The sequence below is a fragment of the Epinephelus moara genome, chromosome 10, assembly GCF_006386435.1.
Source record: "Epinephelus moara isolate mb chromosome 10, YSFRI_EMoa_1.0, whole genome shotgun sequence".
NCBI lineage: Eukaryota > Metazoa > Chordata > Actinopteri > Perciformes > Serranidae > Epinephelus > Epinephelus moara.
Genome location: NC_065515.1, coordinates 28,885,633 through 28,910,182, shown reverse-complemented (window position 1 = coordinate 28,910,182; position 24,550 = coordinate 28,885,633). Strand labels below are relative to the sequence as shown.

General features: G+C 37.8%; 1 protein-coding gene across 2 annotated transcripts; it reads left to right on the top strand.

Moving 5' to 3' along the window:
• Window positions 1–1,375: 1,375 nt before the first annotated feature.
• LOC126397274 (fibronectin type III domain-containing protein 7-like) lies at window positions 1,376–13,141 on the top strand. Of its 2 annotated transcripts, none has more exons than XM_050055928.1 (13): window positions 1,376–1,523; window positions 1,785–2,045; window positions 2,726–2,986; window positions 4,424–4,684; window positions 5,401–5,664; window positions 6,920–7,174; window positions 7,299–7,556; window positions 8,077–8,331; window positions 9,189–9,443; window positions 10,664–10,924; window positions 11,234–11,263; window positions 11,412–11,449; window positions 12,298–13,141. In XM_050055928.1, exons 2-12 carry the CDS (start codon window positions 1,937–1,939, stop codon window positions 11,441–11,443), a joined length of 2,241 nt encoding a protein of 746 aa, XP_049911885.1. In that variant the 5' UTR covers window positions 1,376–1,523; window positions 1,785–1,936; the 3' UTR covers window positions 11,444–11,449; window positions 12,298–13,141. The 2 variants fall into 2 exon arrangements, with proteins under 2 accessions (XP_049911885.1, XP_049911886.1); XM_050055929.1 differs by lacking the exon at window positions 1,376–1,523 and adding an exon at window positions 1,554–1,647.
• Window positions 13,142–24,550: the final 11,409 nt, after the last annotated feature.

The following is a 24,550-nucleotide window of genomic DNA, read 5'->3' as shown; positions in this document are numbered from 1 at the left end:
GTATTGTACTGTTTTGTCTTTTTATATTTTCCTGCCCAGGTACCGCAGATGCAAATTATTATTATTAGATGGAAATTTGTCATAGAGCTAAATCTGGCTCAACAGTTGTGTTGTGCATGGCCCCTGTTAAACAAACTAATAAACTAAACTAAGTAAAAGTCCTGCATTCTAAGTCTTACCTAAGTAACTAAAAAAAAATAGTTAAAGTAGCCTATCAAAATTAATAGAAGGCTACTCATTAGAAACAAAACACCATTTCAGAAAAATACATTATTTATATGTTATATATGGAATATATTTAGCTTAGTGATATTACTTTGTACATCACTTTAATGTTGCAGCTAGTAAAAAGGGAGCTAACTTTAATTATTTTATACTGCTGATTGAACAACCTATAGGCTAATATATCATAATTTATTATATAATTTACATATATACATGTGTGGGTGTGAGTGTAGATCATAGACTGTAAAAATAAGGTGCAGATAGATAGATAGATAGATAGATAGATAGATAGATAGATAGATAGATAGATAGATAGGATTTCTTGATGTCGGCCACTTCTTCAGTCTGTTGGTGATACATGCCCTGCAGAGGCTTGTCCTTCCATGATGGTTCATCCTCCTGTTCTGCATTCTCAGGTGTCTGCTGCCATATTCATTTATTTATTTATATATGACATAATGGTTTTGGTTTTTTTTACATTTTAAGTCAAAATTATTAGATATTATGTCATTATTGAGTTAGTAAGAAAAAAGTATGAGATCATGAATCAGGATTTTGACTCGAATCATAATAATGGGATGACTTAGTCAGAAAACTTTCATATTAAATCAAACATAAGATAATAATTTAAACCTTAGACTTACTAAATTCATATTATGAAAGTCACAACTGTGATGCTTTGAGTGTTACTTACTATCTCATATTATTTATTGGGCCATGTCAAAAGTCTTAACTTAGGACCCCCATTTTGACTTACTACCTTGTAAATTTGAGTGTCTTTATTCCAAACTTTTCAGCTATTTTTCCTATCCTGGCAGAAATAGCCTTCTATAATTATGATACTAATTAGAAATTTAGAAAATGTTCTCACACCTCAATGTTAAAGGAAGTAATTCGAGGCCTTAACTTCGTGGGAATCTACCTACTTTTTCAGACAACTATGCTGCATTCTGTGGTGTCTTATACATCCTTGAATATTGAATATCATGCCGATAGCTGACAAGGTGTTTCCTTCTCATACTGCCCAACCTGAACTTGCCCCAAGGTGCATCTCTCTGCTTCCCTGTGACTGGATATTTGTCTCCAGTGGGAGGGACCAAAGGCAGGTATTTCAACCAGCACAGACATCAGATATGTTTAAAAAAAAAAGGTAAAACAGTGAAGAGTGATTCAGTTTTAAAAATCTAACAGAAGCAAAGTGTGAGAAACAGTGAGAAGAGTGTTTTAAGAGACAAGCGTGAAGAATGGGAGTTATCAAGTGGCTGGTGATTTTTGTGTCGTTGGGCATGTGCTCACAGGTACGGTAATGGAATAACATTTTTTGTAGCTCATTTCAAATTCAGGTTCATAAACTCTTTTGAAAAGGGACACACATATTGTTAACAGTATTTTTTCATCTTATATTGCAGGCTGCAGCTCAAGGTACTGTATGTTTTATTATAAATCCACTTCTATCATGTTTACACATATTTACATATATGAGAATGAAAAAGAACATATGTCTCAGGGTGCTAAAAAAGTTTGATACTGATTTCCACTTCTTACATCTCTCTCATTAGATCTCCAGGTATCCGTGTTCTCAACAACATCCAAGACTGTGATTCTCAGATGGATCAGGTACTCTGGAGCCAGGTCGTACAAGATCACCGTTGCCCCCCAAAGCTCACCGAGCGACCCCATTGCGTTTGCCACATTTGGTCCCAACACAGTGATGGGCTCTATCAACTCTCTGTCCCCGAACGTCATGTATACATTCACAGTTGAAGCTCTGGATAATTCCCAAACGCCGCTGAGCACTGCAGTTATTGAGTCATCCACAGGTGAGGTACACTTGTGTCCATATACCTGTAATATTTAAACACTTAGTAACACAAGGTTCTGTATAAGCACTAAACAAAACCTTGTGTTACTAAGTGTTTAAATTGTTGTTTCATTTCCCATTTAAAAAAACAAGCAGTTCTTTACTATTTTGGTTTTGCATGTGTTTGACTTTGTCTGAAAAAAAAAAAAATGTCTACAGCACAGTTTTCTGCTTCAGTGTTCAGGCACACTAATTCATTGTCAACACAGAAAACAGCCTGAAAAAATAAATAGTGAATCCAGTGTAATAACTAATGCTACAATGTAAATATAAACACTTAAATGTTATTTTGATGATGGGCAGCTGTAAAAGTGCACTGAACAAAGGATCACAGAGTCACTTTTAGTCTCGCTTAATTGTGATTAAAATATCTAAGAGGAATTTGTTTATTATTACATTCAGTGTGTAGTTTCCTCAAATGTACCCAGGAAGATGAGACAAAATAAAATGCTGTTTCCCTTCACTTAATCCTTGAAATTTGTAGCTAAAAAAGTAGCTTTCACAGCCAACAATTGCTGAGAAGGTAGAGGCCATTCTTCACATCTCATTACCAAAATCTTTCTATTTGAATTTAAATTTTACAGCATTGTCCTCTTCTTGGATGTCATCTCTGATCCGTTCTGACTGTGACTCTTTCAGCCCCTGAGATGATGGATCCCATCCATACGGTGAAGTCCCAGGATAGCAGCACCTTGATAGTGGAGTTCAGCTTGGTGACTGGGGCGACTCATTACATCATACGAATTGAGAACGGCAATGGCTTCTTCAGAGAAGACACAGTGTCCTCCTCCCCTGCTAAAATTACATCCCTCACACCATACACTGAGTACACGCTCAGAATCATGGCTATGAACCATGGAGGCCGGAATCAGCCGTCTCTTTCCATTACCACCAAAACAGGTACTGTTGTTTGTCTCATTATTTCTCTAAGAAATGTTGGATTTATGTGTTTCCACTTACACAGCTGGGGAACAAAACCTCATAAATGCAATAAGTGGGGAAAAAAATGCCCAAGGGCTCATTTACGTGAAGAAATGAGTCACACATTCATTGAGAAACAGCGTGTCCTGTCTTCATAAACCCCCATGCCCTGTAGAGGTCACTTGATCTTTCTCATTGTCCCACAGCAGAGCCACTAAGTACAGTACTGTGGGTATATGTATACACACACCATCTTCAGTGTTTGTGCAAATCCAGGTTTTTCTTATCCAGTAAATGCCTCAGAGCCCCTCAAGGCCTCTTGTGTCAATGGTAACTATACCTGACCCCTTTGTGTCAAACACAATGGGCTGACCTCGTCCTGACAACGTAGCTGTCAACTCTCACCCCATCTCGGGGGGGAAAATCTGATCCACATGAGCCAAATAAACTTCATTCAAGCAGTTTCGCTGTTTTTTGTTCAATGTTTGCCATTATTCATCTCTGATTTTATTTAATAACACAAATGTAATATGTGAGATCCAGCTTTAGTATAATATACATGAATTTAAAAAGCTTTTCAGTCACATGTTGGAAACAAAAGAGATGAAACAAAGGTCTAAGGACAAAAAAGTTTTCACATTTAATTTCACACATCTGAGGTCAGTTGCTCACCTAGCCTGTAAACAGCATAAAAACTGATTTTCATACAGTGGAGGTGCCTAAAGAGCAGCTGAGGGACTCATAGACAGAGGTGGGTAGAGTAGCCAAATATTGTACCCAAGTAAGAGTACTGATACTTTAGAACAATATTACTCAAGTAAAAGTAAAAAGTAGTCATCCAAATAATTACTTGAGTAAGAGTAAAAGAGTATTTGGTGAAAAAACTACTCAAGTACTGAGTAACTGTTGAGTAACGTCTGATTTATTTGTAAAATAAGAACATGAACTTAATCAATCAATCAAAAATAATAATCTGCAAATTCATGTATTTTAAACGATACTCCTTTAACTAAAACAAAAATAAATTAAATCTTTACAAACATAAATCAAGGCACAAGAAACACAAATATATTCTTATATATACTGTACATAATTACATATATATATATATATATATATATGTAATTATGTACTCAGAGGTGGGTAGAGTAGCCAAATATTGTACTCAAGTAAGAGCATTGTTGCTTTAAAACAATATAACTCAAGTAAAAGTAAAAAGTATTTTGCATTAAAACTACTCTGAAAAGTACAATTTATCCAAAAGGTTACTCGAGTAAATGTAACTGAGTAAATGTAACTAGTTACTACTCACCTCTGCACAAACAATCAAAGCAAAAAAACCCGAACATCTTTAAGTATTTAAGTACAGTCTGCAGCAAACATGTAAAACGTGTCAATCTTTCTTCTCTTCCTCAGTTCTTCCTCCTCCTCAGCTCTCCACCTCCTCTCCCAGCAACGACAGCATCATTGTATCCTGGGCTCCTGTTGCTCATGCCGTCCAATATTCCATAACTATATACAAGCTTGGCTCAAGCACTGACATGAAGCACAACACCTCAGACACCAGTTTGACCATCTCTGGCCTGGATGCTGGCTCCCTCTACTTCATCAAGGGTGTCGCCTGGGACCCCGAGGGCCGAAAGGGGGAGATGAGTCTGTACCTCAACCAGACGACAAGTAAGGAAGCACAGAGACACTGTTTATATACTCTGTGGATGGCTGTGTAATCACATACTATAGGGGAGAGCGACATGCGTACACCTGTAGCTATAAAGTCTGTTTACCTTTATGATAACATTTAAAAATATTATACATTAAAAAAGTGGAAAAAAAAACCAATAACAAATAACTAGATACAGTTACATATCTGAACCCTGTCAGAGAGAACAGCAGAAACACTTTCTCAGAAACCTATAAACCTTCTGACATCCCAATCCTAGTAGTTAGGAAAAGAAAGAGACCCAAACCACCACCTCAGTGAAATATAAAGTGAAATCATATATTTGCAAAGGAGCAATAATTCCATGAGCTTTGAAGCACCCGACTGAAAGTGATGGAAATAGTATTTAAAACATTTACATAACATTGGAAAAATACTTCCTTACAAGTAAAAGTTCTCTCTACTTTGACGACCCCTTGTGGTAAGATGAAGCATGACTTGGCTGACCAGTTTGCCAGGACTGTCTCATTTTTTTTCCTTCAGACTTATGCCATCAGGGCAATGATGTAACAATTGTAAATACATTCTACACATAGGTGCGTAAGTAGAAGTGAAGAAATATGAGCAGTGACGTGCACTACATCAGAAATATATCATATTTTATCAACTTATTATAAAATCTTAATCTAAAAAGGTAACTGTGTCTTTATGTTTTCTCCTTGTGTCTGAACAGGACCTCCAACACCATATTCTGTCAGCGTCTCTTTGGTGATGAGTAACAGTGTGGCTGGACTCTCTGTATCCTGGGAACTCGATCAGCAGGTCTATGGACACATCGAGTACCATGTGATGAGTGACCAGAACCTCACGTGTAACTCCACATCCAGCCCCTGCACCCTGTCGCCAGTGGGCTGCGGAGAGGTACACACTATCCAGGTCACCGCCTGCAACCCGGCCGGGCCCAGCTTGCCATCCAACCCTGTGGTGTTTGTCACCTGTGAGTATTAGAGATTTGATTGTGATCAGATCCACACATTTATATATATTGGCTGATACTGTTTTTTTTCTGGATACTGATTTTGACTTTGGTTTTATATAGAAAAAAGAAATAGAATAGAGGTGTTTCTACCAAGCAGGCCTTATTTATGAAAACAGTATTACATTTAATGAGGATTTACTTTATTTATGTATCAATATGATGATGTACTTTGATTTGTCAGATGTTTCATTAATTATGGATTAGCCATCATTATCATCCGATTATTTTCTCTATGAACTACCATATATTTCATGACATCACATTATATCAAATAACATAAAAAATTACACACACCATTATATAAGATTTTTTTAACATATTACCCATGCCTTATACCAAAAACCAAATTTAGCATTTAATTGTAAAATAATAGGTTTATAACAAGAAAAGTTTAATGAGTGTTTTGTAGTTCAATTTAGTGTGTGAGAACTAACTATTCTACTGTTAATGCACACCACAAGAGTTAATATAAGATTAAACTTTATTCATCCTGAGTGAAATTGCTCTGCTGCAAACAAATGGGGAAAAGAGGGCAAATAATGTGCTATGGAATAATGTTTTGACAAGTCTGTAAACTGGTTTGGTGAAGCACAACTGCAGATATTTAGATTTTACTGTGTTATAATTGTGAGGTATTAAATCTATGGCGCATAAGCAGACAAATAAATTTGATTTAAACTGCATTTAAACCTGCACAGACACAGAAGGGAAAGAGAAAAAAGGTCTGCACCTTTAAGGACTGCAGCAACTTGTAGCATATTTAAGATTTGCCTATGAGACAGCTGTTAGTTTCATCATCATATTCTCTTAAAAAATAAAAAATGTAAGCGACTGTAACAGTAATATAACAGATATAAGAAAATCTAAAAAGACAAATCATGCTGCAGTATCCATCAATTTAATAAATTAAAACTAATGGTAACTATAATTAAATAATACACATACTTAAAAATACACTACAATAAGCTACAAGAGTTATTATCACCCTTAATCATCTTATTGAAGAAAATCATTAGTCTGTTATACGTAAGAATGTACAAGTACATTTGAAAATGGAAATGACTAGTTTGTGATTACTGGAGAGAACTTCAGAAAAACACAGTACATGACCACATTAACAGTTATGGATATAAAGTGACACAGCATTAGGGTGCTCTAAAGGCCCTGTCGGTATATGAGTGTGATTGAACTCACTGCCCTCCCGTTCTGTTAGTCCCCTGCCCACCAGAGTCTCTGGCTGTCGAGGAGTCACCGGAAGGAAACTGCACGCTGACATGGGACACGGTGCCTCATGCCGACAGCTACGGGGCCTTCATCAAGAGAAGTGACGGCAGCGAGGAGACCTACAACACCACCAGCAATAACTGCACCTACCACTGCGAGTGTGGCTACACTTACTTTATGTCTGTGTTCGCGTACAACCAAGCTGGCTGCAGTCCTCCAGGGCAAGTTCTCAACTACACCACCTGTAAGTAGCAGCTGAGGTGACATGTTTCAAGATGTTGAGTTATGAGACTGATTTTCTTCAATTTCCTGCTTATGATCAATATATGTTTATGTCTATTTGCTTGTGTATCACCTGTGTCTTTCAGTGCCCTGTTGTCCAGAGGGTGTATCAGTCTCCATGGTGAGCACTGATACACTGGAGATCACGTGGACGGCCACGCGGGGGGCAGATCTGTATGAGACTCGGGCTGCAGACAGTTCAGAGATCATCCTGTGTAACGACACGGCACCGGTGTGTGCCCTCTCTGATCTCAGCTGTGACAGTGCCTACAGCGTGGTGGTGACACCCTGCAATGAATATAGCGGATGCAAGCGTTCATGCAGAGCTCACACCCAAAACACAGGTAGAAAACTTCTGTTCGTATATTATATAAATGTATCCAGCAAATATCCTGTTACATTTTTCACTTTTTTCTGTTCATCTCTCTTGTACAGTGTCGCCAACTTTGGTTCATAGATTTAACATAAAACATAAAATCTTAAGACTGAAACTTATTTATAGGGCATATTCAAATTCGATTCAAAGTTAAGAGTTAGACACAGAAGCACAAAAACATTCTGTTAAACTTTTTTTTTTTTTTTTAAAGGATTAGTTAAAAAATGACTGAACAATTCACAACATACTTTAAACCAGTATGAGAAATTACTAGTTGAATATAGTAGTATAGTATAGTAGTCAATAGTCTGTTATTGCTTGTTTATTTAATGAAACTACACTAATTGTAAGAAAACAATTTTACAATATCTCATAATTGACCTGAACAGCCTTGTCATCATTGTCTCCCCTGAGGTCAGACCCTCAAAGGTACAAACACACTCAGTGAACTCAGCCATTTTAAAACTTCTTTCCTTCATCCCCATCAGCTCCCTGCATGCCGATGAATCTGATGCTGGATCCGAAAAACTCCTCCTGCGTCAGTGTCAGCTGGACAGCAAACAACAGGGCTGCTACTTACACTGTGAGCGCATTGGGAGATGATGGCAAACACACCTGCACCACCAGCAGAAACAGCTGTGACATCACCGGCCTTCCCTGCGGCTCCACTTATGAAGTCAGTGTCACAGCAACCAGCTCCTTTGGTCAGAGTTTACCCAGCTACTCTGACTCTGTGGAAACAGGTGAGTGTGATTAAATTTGGATTGATTCACTCAATTAAAGGGTATAGACAGGTATCAAGTTAAAGAAAAAAAACAATATAAAAGCAAGTTAGTGATGTGTTGGGTCACCAAGGGCCTCCTTGAAGTCTGAGTAACTGTGCTGAGAGCGCTGTCTAACACGTTGGTCCAAAATCTCCGATAGGCAGTGGTAGAAGAAATCTTCTTTTACTTAGGTAAAAGTAGCAATACAAAAATGTAGAATTACTCCATTACAATTAAAGTCTCCTGTTCACTATACTAAAGTACTAAAGTAAAAGTATGTATCGTCAGCATAAAGATTGATTTCAAGAATGATGATATACTGTCTATAATGTATTTTTGGAATTTCAAATAATTTGTAGATTGCAAGTTATTAATTACAATTCATTTAAAGGTACTGCTGTGTTTTACTATATTACTATATTGCACTTCCATAAGGTTGAGGGAATTTATGAGAAACAGATTTGAAAAAGAAGCAGTGCAGACCAGGATTTCCCCACTTTTAGCCTCTAGTATGAGCCAAGCTCTAAAACCATTATACATAAATTTAAATATATTTTATCACTGCATTAATTCAGGTACATAAATACAGTATTATTTTGGTGGCTAAACATGTAGATACACTATTTATGAGGAGTATAAATGACAGAGATTTAATGCAGAAAGTGACGCAGATCAGACGATTTCTAACAACATATGTGTATATACATATAGGCTAGACCCTCATTGGTATCATAGAAATACAGATATCAATACAGATATTTCTGTGACATAAACACAAACAGATGGTAGCTTTTTGTTTCACCCCTAATATCCATGTATATCATCTATTTTTACAGAACCCTGTTGCCCGCTGAATCTAACAGTGGAACAGGTGACGCAGGCGGTGACCAACGTCTCATGGTCTCATGCCAAGGGGGCTCATACATTCATCACTTCTCTGACATCAACACGTGGTCACGCCCGCTGCCACACAGAAGACTCCCACTGCCTCATGGGATGCATCACCTGTGGAACCAACTACACCGTCACCATGGAGGCATACAGCCACAGTGGGCGCATGTCCAACTGCACCTATCAGGGCTTCTCGTCCAGTGAGTGATGATGTTTTTTAACCAGTGAGAAGCAAAGACTTCATTAATGAGTATCTGCTTAAAAATGTATTTTGAGTAGTTAACGTCAATGTATTACTTGTCACACATAGAATAAAACAGTACCGATAATTTTGTCCACAGATATAATGTGCTCTGTGAAAGTTTCACCTCAAAATCTTCAAGATAAACTTCATAGGTTTAAATAAAGAGTCAAATTATTGTGGCAGGGTTTGCATGCTGCTTCAGAGATCTTTACACACACACACACACACACACACACACACACACACACACACACACACACACACACACACACACACACACAAACTAAATACAAGTCCCATTGTACTATTAATATGATAGCATTTATGTAATATTTGTGTGATATCCTGCCCTTTTATTCTTGCAAGTATACATTATGTTTTTTGCAATATGGAAGCAGGCATTTACATATTAGTGACTTAAGAGCTTAATTTCTTGGTGAGACTGTAAAACAGCAGTGTGCCTACTCTTGAATATAAGGGAATTAGAAGGCATTAAGCCAAATAAATTACAACAAAAACAAGACAAACTTAACAGCAATGTTTCTTGCCAAAAATCATAACCTGGTGACTCAAGATAATCCACAGACCTCGTGAGCAGTTTCATGTTGGAACTATATCAACACTCACAAGAAAGCCTCCTTTGAAATTGTGAGATTGTTGAGATTAGTTTATAACTAACCGACACTTCTAGCTCACCTAGCACCACTGAGCCAGCTGACGTTACAGCTTAGATGAGGAGGACATTATTAATGTTTATATTTCATGCTGTCACAAGCACAAGCTCGTCCATGAGTAGATGCACGCTTCCTTCTGCGCAGTGATACAGTTGATGTGAGAGAAGACAGACATCTTTCTGACCTATGTCTCCAACACTTAGCAACTCATGTAAAAACAATCTAGGTTGATAAATAGCACCGCAGAAAACAGGAAAAACTTTTGATTTTAGGGTAAACAGTCCAATTAATGTTTATAGCTCAAAGACTCAGCATGTGTAGAACACACAGATGGTCATGTTACTGTTTCTTTTTCCAGCTGTCTTTGAAATGGCCTTTATATTGTTGTTTTAAATTCGGTTTAACATTAAATATCCACCAACATCTTATAACCTTTGAGAAAATAAAGTCAAAACAGACACGTCACATCATCACTCTCTCTCTCTGTCTTTCTCACACACAGGTGCCTGCTGTCCATCAGGAGTCCGGCTCTACAGGATGGCCGGTAACTCTCTGCGGGTGTACTGGCGCAGTGCTGGCAGCAGCCACAGCTACATCACAGAGATGACGAGCAGCAACAACAGCTACACCTGCACTGCCTCTATGGGGGAGAGCAGCTGTGATGTTGGCAACGTCCAGTGTGGGGACGTCTATAATGTAGTGGTGGCTCCGCTCACACCAGAGGGCAGCAAAGTCCAGTTCTGCCCTCAGAGAATGTACTCAGGTATGACAGTGGCATCTCACAGTACTGTCTGGTTATGAAAAATATTTGACTTGTTTCAATGCTTATTTTTCCATCCTATGTTTGTAATCACAGTATATACATTCATAATATATTTATATACTTCTGTAAAGGAATTCCAGTATCTTTATTTGGGATTATCTGGAATAGAACAACAGTAAAGACAATTCAGACATTTTAAATGATCAGGAACGACAGGATGAAGTAAGGTAATGAAGATGAAAAATGTTGGATGTGGATGACAACAATTTTTGTAATCGAATTTAACTCTTTTTCTCTCTGCCCTCTCAGTTACTTGCTTAGGGATCAACGTTGGCTCAGGTGAGCATAATAATCTGCATAAATATTTAAAAAGTTATCTGAAGTCAAAATAACTGAAATCACCCAACAATTAGTGATAAAACAAAGTTTAGCAAAACATTTTAAATGTATGATTTTTCTAATGTTACTTCAATCTGTTCTTCTGCAGTGATTTACAGAGGGAAAAGAAGTTTGGACTAACATATGGTAAGTAAACAGGGATTATAGAGTTATAAGTCAGACCTATAGTGGAAGCTGGAGACAAATGACAAATGCAAATGCTAATATACATATATGTATATATATATATATATATATATATATATATATATATATATACATCTCTCACAAATATTAAAGCAACACTGTCGAGACATAAAATGTGAAAAGGTCTACTGAAAAGCCAAATATACATTATTTTCTCAAGACATACTAACAACATCCATTGCATGACTTTAGTTGTATTAAAAGTATAGTAGTTAACTGTAGTAAAAAATAACTTTTTGTCATATTTGCTCGAACTACATCCACACAGTAGCACATGAGAGAGATTATCTTTACAATTTTCTGTTGCTCTAGCTCCTCCTGGTGCTCCTAATGGAATTTGCAAGACATCACTGTGCCTGAACAAAAACAGCCAATCACAGCCAGGAGGAGTCTCTACTGCAACTGTCAATTGTCAATAGCAGTGACTGACATGCATTAGAGACTCTTCCTGACTCTGATTGGTCGTTTTTGTTCAAGTGTAGTAGATTCTTGCAGATGCCATGAGTAGCACTAGCAGGAGCCAGAGGAATAGGATTTTTCCCACAGATTATCTCTTTTATACATGTCAGGATAAAGTTACGGTTTCAGCATGTTACCTACTGTAGCTTTAATGTTGCCCTCTGCTGGTCACAATCAATCATTACTTGCATTTTGAACTGATGGTTCTGTATCAAAATTCTAACACTGATATAATACTTTAAAGTTAAAACATGTCAAACGTTTGTAAATGACCTGCAGTAAATATAAAAGTTCTGCAAACTGAATGTGACTGAATGTCTTCTCCACAGATGCAACAAACACCTCCTTCATCCTCCTCTTCCTCCTGCATCACCTCAGCCCCAAAGGAATAAAGCCATGCTCATAGCTAAATAAAAGAACAGCTGTTACCCAAAAACAAAATGTTTGTGTGTTGGCCATGATACATATGTGGTAACATGATGAATACTGTGAAATAAATGTCTGATATTGTTGAGATTATTTAGATGTTGTAAGTAATATTGTCAAGTGGTGTAAACCTGCTTTAAACTATGTTGGTACATCACAGTCAGCCATCACTGTGCCCTCAACAATCAAGATCAAGAACTTAAAAATGACAAAACAAGCAAACAAGAGTGCATTTTGTGTGCACCTATCAAAATATGTATCATGAGACAATATCATTAGTGAGGATGAGGTAAATTTAAAGACGTTTCTCGTGACAAAATATAAAACAATGACCATAACTAAATTTCTATGCTACACTGAGAAAGTTGTAATTTGGGTAATTTAAAATGTATTTTATTTTCATCCCTGAGTCCTAATTGACAAAACAAACAAACAAAAAAACAATTAGCAGAACAGTAACAGTGCCCCAAAACACATTTTCAACAATTTTGCCCCTTCATTTTAAAAATTATTAATTGAAGAATTAACCAAATTTTAAAACATTGTGTAGCTCCAACCCCAAGTAGGAAGCCTTCTGACAATAAGTGACAGACACTGATCTGTGTGTCTGATCATGTGTCACCCTGTAGCCTACCATCTCTGCAGTGTGCGGTCGCTTGTTCTCAGGATGTATTTAACTGTTTAAAATATGTGTCACTGTGGTTGTGTAAACCTGATGCATATGACAGTTAATAAAGAATTCCCAGCATTATTGTTGTGTGTTGTGGTTTGTTATGGATATAGATGTGTGCTTTACAGAATTAAAGATTACATTTAGTCACATGTGTGCTGTTGAAATTCTCACCCTGGTATTGTTTAACAACTATAAAAGGAACTCTGTAAAAAAAAGGATCTGACCAATAAGTCAAAACAACTTCTGGCTTTAATTTAGCTTAACATGTACATTGAGTTATGGAATTTCAACTTAATTGTATTTGTTGTCATTAATTCAGCTCAGGTATATGAGCCAGTTCAATGAAATGTACCAAATTAACTTAGGGGGAGAGCAGGGCACAACCTAACACATTTTAGTTTGGGCTGAATGTTATTAAAACTCTTTGAGATGAATTATTTTTTTGTTTTGTTCTTACAACATACACATCTCTGCTAGAAATAAACAGCTATTGATTTTTCTAGAACTTACCTTTCATCTGCAAATGCATGGGTTGGGTAAATTGTAACCGGCAAGAGGTTAGTTGTAACACTTGCTGGAAAAGTCTGCTTCACACAATTAATTCAATACCATTCTATCAATATACTAGAGGTCTCCATCTTCATCAGGGTAAGGATAGGGATCCGTACAGGTATCCATCCATCTGTTAGTCTGTCATCGATATTCAGATATACATGGAATGGGTTACCTAGATCCACGTGTCAAAATATGAGTATGAAATGTATGAATATTGACAAGATTGTAAAATTGTGTTTCTATAAGATACCTGGTAAATTTAAAAATACAAAGGGTAACTCATTTAATTGAGGACATGAGGCTTAGCTGTAACACTGCATTACAACTAACGCTACTGTGGTGAAATTCTATCAAGCCTAGCTAACACTTGCTGGGAGTTGGTTCCGTAGTTAAAATGGTGCTTTGTTTTAGGCAACAAGACAGTTAAGATGGTATACAGTATGGTTGGATTCGGTGATTTACATAGATAACTCAGTGATCAAAAAAGAAGTATGACAAAGAAATTTACTTATGTCAGCTGAAAACAATCTGAACTCAGCTGAAACACATTCAATTTCTGTGGAATTTTGAGGGTCACTGTTTGGTGGTATTGTGGTCAACTGGCTTGAAGCAGGAGAGGATAGACCCTGTGTAACCAACCACATCAAAAGTCCATGTTACAATTTACCCTGCATATTGTGTGAGGGTCAGGGTATCATTGGATACTTCGTAATTCATTCGAAATTTAAAAATAAACCAAATCAAAATTCAATGGTCCAGATAACCCTGACTTGTGAGTTATAATTTTTTGGTATTTGGCCTTCTACTATTACCTTCTCTTTTGTGATAAGTGTGTATTTTAAATGTTGCCCAAATTAGGCCTATGTCTTTGCTATTTTTTCCAAACCCTTTTGAAAACCCTTTCGACACTTCACCTTCTGTAGGTTAATGCCGAAAGCAAACGTAAAATTGTCTCTTCTGTGTTACTGAGAGAGCAGCAGGTCTGTGACTGTTAGAACATGGCGGAGGGTGTGGCTGAAGTACACTTTGGAAGTACACATTTATGGAGCTGGGTAATGGCTGCACACAGAGGCAGGGTGAAGTGTACGCTCCGGTTGAATTCACACAAAATGTGACAAAGAGACACCTGCCTACAGGGTCATTTTGAGCTTAAAATGGTAACTGTTGTGACACAGTCATCTGATTTACTGCTTTATATGTGCGACTCTCTCACCCCCCTCCTTGAGCTGGACTATCCATGCCAACTTTGAGTAGAGCTTTAATAAGCAGCAACCAACAAATCCAGCATAGTATTGAGGTTTAATGATGACAAAAAACAACAACATTATCATCCACCTCTTATAAGCTTGCTTCACAGTAACACTTTGGTCACTCTATGCTTTCTTTTTATGCAGTTTTTTCTCTGTCAAACGAGGATGGACTTGCGCTTCAGATATTAACCCTATGGGCCCTAAGCCTTTTTTGGGGTATTTTTACTGCCTTTACTTTTAAGATCATATCACAGCCATTATAAAGGCTACATACACATGCTATATCTTGTTTTTTTAGGACAATCTGGGCAATCCAGATTTGCCATCATTCCATGTCCTTCTATGTGCCTGTATTTTATATTCATTTTTATATCAATGAAAAAAACAAATCTGTGTGACTAAATTCTTACATTTTTACATGTATCTCACCATAGCAAGTTGGAAAATGACATATTCTGCCATATATGAAGAGGGGGGAATCTGGCAATATAAGAACCATGATGCTGGGACATTCTGTCACTTCACAGTTGTCCAAAACATGTGGTTTGTGCATTTTTTCATTATTGCAAGAAATTCCATTGACTCATTCACAAGTCAAAATGTGTTTTATCTGAAAGAAACATGCAATATTTACATCTAAGATAATAGAAAAATAGTCATCCAAGTGCAATGATGTCCTCCAAGATAATATTTGCCACTTTGCAGTAAAAAAAATTTTTTTGGGCATTGGGGGGGTGGATGTGTCCCCTTCAATGTATATGGTGACTACGGCCCTGTCAGCATGCATAATTAGGCCTCAGCTGTCTGTGTGCGCAAAGGTGAAGTGGCTGGTCTTGTCATACAAAGTTTGATGGAGTGTCAACTGGACAATATGGAGATATTTGCATCTTGAAAGCCGGACTACAAACGTGGATAGTCAGGGAGAAACACACGCAAGCCTAAGACGTGGTAAGATACGATATTCATATGAAGTGACTGATAACAAGATCTGTATAATGGATTGTAAAGAAATTCGTCAGGTTTTTATTTTGTAGACAGTTGATCTGGATTTATAGCGTGATGGATGCATTCCTGTGCAAGCCTGCATTTGCAAGTAATCCATCTAAGAGTAATGTGTGTGCAAAGCTGTATGAAAGCTCTGTTATACATAATTTTAGTGTAACTTTATCATTTTTTTTCGCTGTGAAAACACTGGACTACCGACAAGTGCTTGGTCTTGTCGTAAAGCTGTGGTTCTGCTCACGGTCGCGGAGAAAATCGATAGAGAAGAACAGGTGTGAATTTGGACGCACTATGCCTTGTTCGGGCCCATAGGGTTAAGGCGCCGTGTAAATAGTCCTTAAAATGTAGTCGTGTAGCATCTCCATCTATCTACAAGATACAGAATTAATAGCAGTTTTTTTTCATGCTACATCAGTTGACAATCATATGCTCCGCCAGATCGCAATTTGCCATTAAAAGAAGACAACAACGGCGGAGGAATACGTTTTGAAAGTGAAATCGTGGTGTACTTAACCTGACCGGTCAGTGACCGCGCAGTGGCAGTTGAAAGGAGAGATAAGGTGAGTGGGTACCTAAATCAATGACTTCAGGCAACCCAGCAAGGAAATAAATTGCTGTGATGTTAATATTTATAAATATGTGCTGTCTTAGTTTAACGCAGTTGGTCGCAGAACAAACATGGAAAATTATGTCAATGTAGCACCTTAGCTAACGTTAGGCCATCTGCCATCTTGTTTCATACTTTAGGCTAATGTTAGACAATGGTTTAGCAAAGTAGTTGAGAGTCAATGACTTTAGGTAATTTTGAAACTTAATTTGAAGTGATTTCAGGCTGTTTAGAGTTTCTGGTGGTTGACTACTTAAATTGTGGTAAAGTTTCCAGCTGACCAACTCTGGTGGTGGAGGTTTACCGAGTGTTAGCTGGCTAACGTTAGCTAGCAAGGCTTATTAGCAAGCTATCACATTAAACAGTACATTTTCACACTAAGATTTTTAGTTTAATGAAAACGTATATGATTAAAAAAACTGCTATCAGTCTCCTTCATTACTAGTTATCAGTATTGGCCCTGAAAAAAACTTTTAAATCTTTTAACCCATTATGATATGTCAACAACTCTTTCATTAGTCTCCTTGTAATGAAAATTTAGCTCAGGTTGTGTGAATGAGCATGTTCAGATCATATATTGATTAGAAGTTCATAGTTACAGTAATCATTGTAATCACAGCCATTGTGTGCAGTTTACTTTACGTTTGCAGTTCAATGACTAAATGAAGGTTTTCTATTAGACTTTTTTTCAGGTGCTGGAAAGAAGCAGGCACTCAAAGACACTTTGGACTTTTTTTTAGATTACTGAACAGCATAGGACAGAAACACTTCTTTAGGGATACAATAAAGTAATATTTTCCTCCTTTTTTCATTTTTTTTTAACACTTGTAGAGGCTTGCAACTTTCAAAATGGCTTCTCATTATAATCCATTGACCCACCTGTGCTCACTTATTAATCAAGACTGGGTGACGCCCCCTACCAAGCTTATAAAATGTTTGCTTTACTGGACTGGACTGACGCTGTGGGCTATGTTTTGAGCTAGAAATAAAAATCCATTAAGGCTCAACTTCAACAGGGAACAAACTATCCAACATGAACATTTCACTGTTGCTGAAGTTGGGCTTTAATGGACTCAGTTAAACTGTTTAAAAAATATCATATCCCCTCATGGTGAAATAAATTCCATCATGCAAAAATCACCCCAGAGTGTCAAACCTTATGCTAGGGTGATGTACAAAGCTGCCACCTAAACAATGAACTTATGGAGCTATAACACTGTTCACAAACCTGCGGGCCTTGTCAATCCTCTCCGGACTGGCAGCAGCCTTAGAACTGCATCTCTGGGTGGTGCCATACCACACTATGACACTATTACACTACACTATTCCCTCTGTCCAGATGTAAAAAAAATAAAAATAAAAAAAAGTCTGCTGTACTGTTTTACACTTAACAGCAATAGAGAAGTAACTATTACTCACTTGTGTGGCTTTGTGTGAGTCTATATGAAATGAAGCAGCACTCAGTTTTGTAACCTTTTCTGAAAGAGAAAGAAAGAATCATTCCAACAGATGTTTTTGACGACTGTCATCAACACTGAAATGAACAGGACCTGCATATAAAAAATGACCTTAACCACAGAACGTTAATATTAATACACACTTACTAAACAAACTGTAACATTACTGTGTTTAGCTGGGAGAATACTACACATTAATCAGTAAAGGTTTTTAGTGGTGTAACATTAACTGAGTTACATAAACTAAATCAATCAATCCAAATCTTTACTAAACTCAATAGAATAAGTTCAAACAACTAATAAATGCAAGTTCATTCACTTAAATATTTAAGGCATCCATTAAACTTAAATATTTAAGTTAAACCACCTGCTTTTTTTTTTTTTTGCAGGGAATACTTATGATACGCTGTTATTTATAAAGTTTATTATAAAGATCTTTACACTTTCTTTATTTCTTTCTTTCTTTTTTCTCCACTAAAAGATGACTTAGCACAATTGCAGTGCATCAACACTTCCACTTTCCCTTGCTACAAAGAAAGAGGTCTGGTTGGAACACCTTTTGTATCCAGCTCATGTGCTCTTAGCCTTTCATAGCTTGTCTGTAATCTCAGGCACCATGGTAGAAAGGTGTGTCCTAGTTTAATTACTGTAACAAGTGAGGTAAGAAAACCTCCCAATCTGGAACAACAATCACGGCTTTGGCTAAAAACAGAAATTTCCTGATGAACAATATAAGAGTATATGCCTTGCTCAAGGGCACCTCGGCAGTGCCCAGGAGGTGAACTGGCAACTCTCCAGCTACCAGTCTGGATGGGGACTTGAACAGGAGACCCTCTGGTTCCCAACCCAAGTCCCTATGGACTGAGCTACTGCCGCCCCTTGATGAATGTTGATACAAGGGGTGGCATGGTGGGACAGTGGTTAGCATTGTCGCCTCACAGCAAGAGGGTTCCGGGTTGAGCCCTCACTCCGAAGTCATTGAAATCCAGCACTTGGGTAGTGATTTGTGATGTCAGAAACCAACGAAAAATGGCGTCCTTTAAAGTTAGCATGATGAAACGTCAATATGTAAAAGCGGGCTGCCTCACGTCAGAGTGAGAATGTGTTGCCTGGTTCAAACCTGGGGCGGGGAAGCCCTTCCGTGCGGAGTTCCGTACTCCGGCTTCTTCCCAACAGTCCAAAGACATGCAGTATAGTATAGTATAGGTAACCTGTCCAGGGTGTACCTGCCTCACACCCAATATCAGCTGGAATAGGTTCCAGCCCCCCCGTGACCCCCAATGAGCCATTACCGAAAATGAATGAATGATGATATTAAGGCAAATTTTAAAAAAAATAAAGAGTTCTGAATATATTTCTTTATTTTTATTTAAGCAATAATGATTACATTTGTAATACATATAATAATAATATAATCATTGACCCCTGGAGGCCCCCAAGGGGTGTATCATTTTTTACACATTTTAGATGAAACCACACCCATTTCTGCATGATAAAAGTGGGCTGCCTCACGTCAAGCCCGATTACTGGCTGCCAACCCACTTCTGCAAATACTAGGCATCTCGTTGCGGCACACTGGGTGCCCTGTGAAACAGCACAGCGTGAGTTCATCAGTGGCTTTAACCACCTTCCTTGCCCAAAAACACTGAGGAACTCCACCCCCTCTCATCTCTCTTTTTTGAGGCAGAATGTTGGGTTTCTAACGCTACCTGCTTTATGTATCTATGATCTAGTCTATCTATGAGTCTAGTTTACATGTGTTCACCTCCCCTGTGTTTTCTGTTTTACTAAAAGTCGTTGGCTGAATTTAAATTGTTTCAGCTGTTAAAAGTTTTACACCAGCTCTTAACTACCCATGTCGCTTTTTTCCAAGCTACTGTAGCTGTCATATTTCATGAAGGTCAATCCTAAGTGGAGTCCATGCCCGTTTGCTATTTCCACATATTTGTCACCTTTCGACTGCATAAAGTTGTGGAACCTCCATAAATTTATACATTTAATAAAACATATTAAAAATGCGGGATTATACTTATCTGGTAACAACTGTCAGTTGAATAGAGCAATACAGATCAAGGTCATCAGCATACTGCTTGATATTAACAGTTACAGTATCAGATTATACAACTACAAATAAGCAGTTCATACAGATGATAAGGTCACTAAGAATATTATCTTAACAAAGACTTAAATAAAACTCAATGTGATTTTGTGGCAGGTGCTTTGCAATAAATGGCAGAGAAAGATTGTGTTTTAAAATTATAGGAAAATAATTGAATAAGTAAGGGATAATGGACACATTTGCTCTGCAGCCTTGTTGTTGTCTTATTGTGGAAAAATTGTGGAGCAGTTTCATGCATTTCAAGAGCACAAACAGCTCTACCCCATCTTTAATGCTCATGTTCATACAGGAGTTTTGCATCTTGATTGTGTAGCTTGTCTAGGTTTCCATGGTAGAGAGGAGGTCATGTAGCTCAGGTTCTATCAGTTTGGTGACACCCAAAGTTACTCAACATCCTTCTGGATTCATTCCTCATATTTGTTTACAATCTATAATTTCCTGCCATCACCAGAGCTCATGTGCGTGACGATACTGGAGCACTCAGGTTAACATAATGCTCCTGGCAACTGATGTCATTAACACGGGCATCAGGAGAGATAAAAGCAGGTAGAGGAGCTAATGATGCCTTTCTATCCTTAGCACAGAGGTCAACCACCAGGGTGACCTCAGGATCTCAAATTAGACACCATATCACTTGCCCTTACAATGAACTTTGTGCACATCTGACAATGAAAATATGTCTGAATGTTTCATTGCATTTTTCCTTTAAAACACAACCAGCCACCAGCATCACAGGGCACCCATCCCAGAAACATGTGCCACCCTGCCCCCTTTTCACAGCACAAGTTTCAGTTGGCTGAAGTCCCTCGAAACATAAAAGGGATGAGTCAGGTGTTATTCCCAGTGCACTGTAAAGTGTATAGGTTATCAATAATGATACTGTGGTGACTCTCAGTGGGAATAGTTACCATTCACAGCTGAAACATGGGACATGACTCAGCCGAAGAGGTGGTATTTCTTTGAGACACACAGATATGGAGGTCTTTTAGCAGCTTACATAACATCCCCGTCGGTAAAAAGAGATTATTCAACGTCTCTTGCTATAACTGCAGACATCTCAATGTAAAGTGTCCTTGCAAGACAGACACACGTGTATCCACATGAGCACCTGCTTTTCTGATGTGTGAATCCTCTGCTTTCCATGAAAACACATTTCAGACAAGTAGTGCAGTGCCTGTTCAAAATGTGCCTGTCTGGAACGGGCCAATTGCTTGCAGTTTTCTCAACAACCACTCATCCAAACAACTTTATACTCGACACTGTGTTTCCTTGGATCCTTAGGAAAACACCTGCCATGCCAAAGTTGTGTCTTGCAATGCTAAAATATACACGTCATTTGCTAGCAAGCAATTTAGAACCAGGCTATTTCCACGAACAAATGTGCTCATTCCAAAAGTTACATTGCTGATGCTTGAAATGTTTGAGTTTGCTATAATGCAACATCTCTGATCTGTCTTTCTTTATCTGTTCTTGTATACTGTAGCAAGAGATGGAGAACAAGCTGAACCCAGCATGCAACCATGAGGTGCTAATTGTATTTTTTTTTTTATCCTGCTCATAACAAGTGACTGTCTACAATAGCTGTATGGAGGGTATCTGATCTGGTCTGATCTCATGCCTTCACGATGAGCTGTGAACTATGGTTTACCGCGAGGTCAATAATCAATGAGTCACTCAATCAGATTCTAGTTTTCTGTCAAAGTGGTGTGAAAATGATGACATATTTCTTGTGAATATTACTTTAGAAAAAAGGCACAAAAAATCTGAGTTTTATTTAAAATACTTTCATCTCAATGGAGTAAGGCAGGGCTCAGATTTTAGTGGGGATGGACGATAATAGGTAGGTCAGCTGGGACCTCCCATTCTGGCTAATTTATTTAATTCAACCACATGGTCTCAGGAGTAAATTCTGGTAACTCAACCCCCTCACCGCCACTGTCACTGCCAGACTTTTGTCTTTCTAGAAAGCACTCAGATATAAACCTAAATAGTTTCAGTCAGTCATAGGAAATATATTGTATTTACATCACACAGCGACAGTGTTCAGTAATATGAAATTGATACATCACATTCACAACACTATATCACATATTTAGGCTACATATTTATACAGTAACTATACCTGTGAAATATTTATTTGATGATTTAGACATCTAGATTAAACGCTAACTAAATCTGGTTTGAAATGAAAAGTTTTTTATAAGTCTAGGTTACACATAACCATTTCAGCAGCATTTGAATTAGTGTACTTCAGTGTGAGGTTAGGCCCTTCTTCACACTAAAATATATAATGTGTATTATTCAGTTTTCAAGAAAATTTAACTGACTTTTAATAAAAACATCCACAAATCTTTTCACGTGCCTCCTACACTATTTGCTTTGAGTTTACAGCTATAGTCAGTCCTCTTTTTCATCCTCAAGAGGTTTAATATATTCTTAATAGAACCGACTGAGCACACGGCCTACTTTATTTGAAATCTAATAACAGATGACGTTTTTGATACAACATCACTGTATTCATATTTTTAGGAACAGTTGCAGCGCTCTGACTTCAAATGACTTGAGAAATTTGTGAGATGTTGCATCATAAGATGCGCAACACCTGTGACCTGTAACAGTGTCTACTTCGGGACAATATCACAGTCACATAAAAATACAATGAAATATCAAGCTGTTCACACCACTTGTTCTTATTCACTGTGCTGTAAAATTGCTCTATTGTTTAAGCGGGGCAGCTTAAGTTTCCTGGCATGTTTACTGCCCGTATCCACTTTCATGTTGACTTCCTTTTTTTCTAATACACGATGAAGAACCAGGAGGTGATAGCCCTTTATTCTCCTGAGATAAAAGATCCTTTTCAGCCCAGTATGTAGCCTACATAGAGCAAGTTCAGGGATTAGCCTCTCCAGGAGGAAATTACTTCATTTTTCATTCAAGTCTATTCCCAAACACCTTTAAACCTTTAAAAGTTAACAGGTTAAAAAAAAACACAACTTATTGACAGTTCTAAGAATGAAGGTGTTTCGTAAATTCATTCCCTTTTAGATTGAGTCCCAATTCCCAAGTTTGCATTCTTGACTTGTGTTTCAGTGGCACTTGTCTCCTTTGCTTGGGCGGCCCCTCCCAAGTCTTTATCTCTTTGCCTCAGGTCATTCACTGTGTTCTCATGTATTGTTCCAGGGATGAAAAAAAAACTGTTAACATAGAAACAGGGCCATGTGTAAAGTCACTGCATGCTTTCAGATTCTAGATATTTACAGTAGCTTGGATTCATGGGGGGAGGATGGAAAGAACTAGAGAGAAATAAAACTAAGACTAAGAGACAAGGTGAAAATGAATGGATGACATAATAATGTCTTGACAGTTTTTAAACAACAGACCGTTGTTTGGGTTGATTCTATGATCGATAGCTTGTTTCTGTTCTATAGGTTGTGTAAGTAGGTCAGGAAAGTTTAAGGTGCATGTAAACTGGGACCTCTGAACACAAAACTTATGGCATGCTGCGATAAGATCAATGTCGGTCAGGCACCTGTCATCAGTTTGAACTGAAGTTTAAAGTGGATCACCTCATTATTTGTTCCCTTGAGTTGTTGTCGCTGCTGGTACGTTGATAAAATTCATTAAAGTGTAGTTCACAGTTTCATTCATTCATTCATTCAGTCTGGATTGATATTTTACATACGTTTTTTCATTTCCTCTGAGAGGATGTGACATTCAAGGCTTTACATTCTGTCTCAACCTGTAGCCCAACTAGTAAATTATGGTAAATTTAGCACCAACAAATTCTTAACCTATAACACAACTGTAATTGTTGAAATCCAAAGAAAACACCACCTAGACGAATATATACAGATCCAAATTAAAGTTTAAAACAGCAGATGTTAGGATACAACTCTGGAAACGCCAATCGAGAATTAGATCCTAAAATCTGAACTGTGTTTTTTTTTTGTGCGTGTGTGTCCAGTGCATTTCTGGCTGATGAAGGTTGAAAGCTGACCCAGTTGCAAGAATGAATGCTTTGTGCGTTTCTGCAAACCATGAATATGTTACATTTGTATATTTCATATATCTGATATACTAAACTTTACATCGCTTTACGTTTTTTTTTATGTTGTGACATCACTGTGGTTTAAGAACAAAAAACACTTGGTTAGGGTTAGGAAAAGTTTGTTTTTTTGGCTTAAAGTACACAGTTTTGTCGCCTTAAACATGACTGGAAATGTCCCTGGTCCACAGCTGTGTTTGGCTGCTTGGCAGCCATCCCCCCCTTGTACTCTCATGTCTTCTTTTGCAAGTGTCAGTAGTGCTTTTTGTGGTTGACTTTGGACGTCACTCATCAGGACGAAGAAATCAGCTCACCAGTCTGTAAACGCTTCTCCTGCTGACTTCTGCCAGCTAGTAGTAGAGGAAAGTAGAGGTTTCGTACGTGAACATCAGTAAACATCAAGGAAAAGATGGAGAAGATGGGCACCCGCCCAAGTAGCATCCTGCTA

Bases quoted from the DNA above. Each gene is read 5' to 3' on its own strand.
- LOC126397274 (XM_050055928.1), top strand. From the start codon at position 1,937: ATGGGCTCTATCAACTCTCTGTCCCCGAACGTCATGTATACATTCACA. The intron at 5,665-6,919 runs GTGAGTATTAGA...CCGTTCTGTTAG, and splicing joins CCCTGTGGTGTTTGTCACCT to TCCCCTGCCCACCAGAGTCT. The intron at 10,925-11,233 runs GTATGACAGTGG...CTGCCCTCTCAG, and splicing joins CCCTCAGAGAATGTACTCAG to TTACTTGCTTAGGGATCAAC.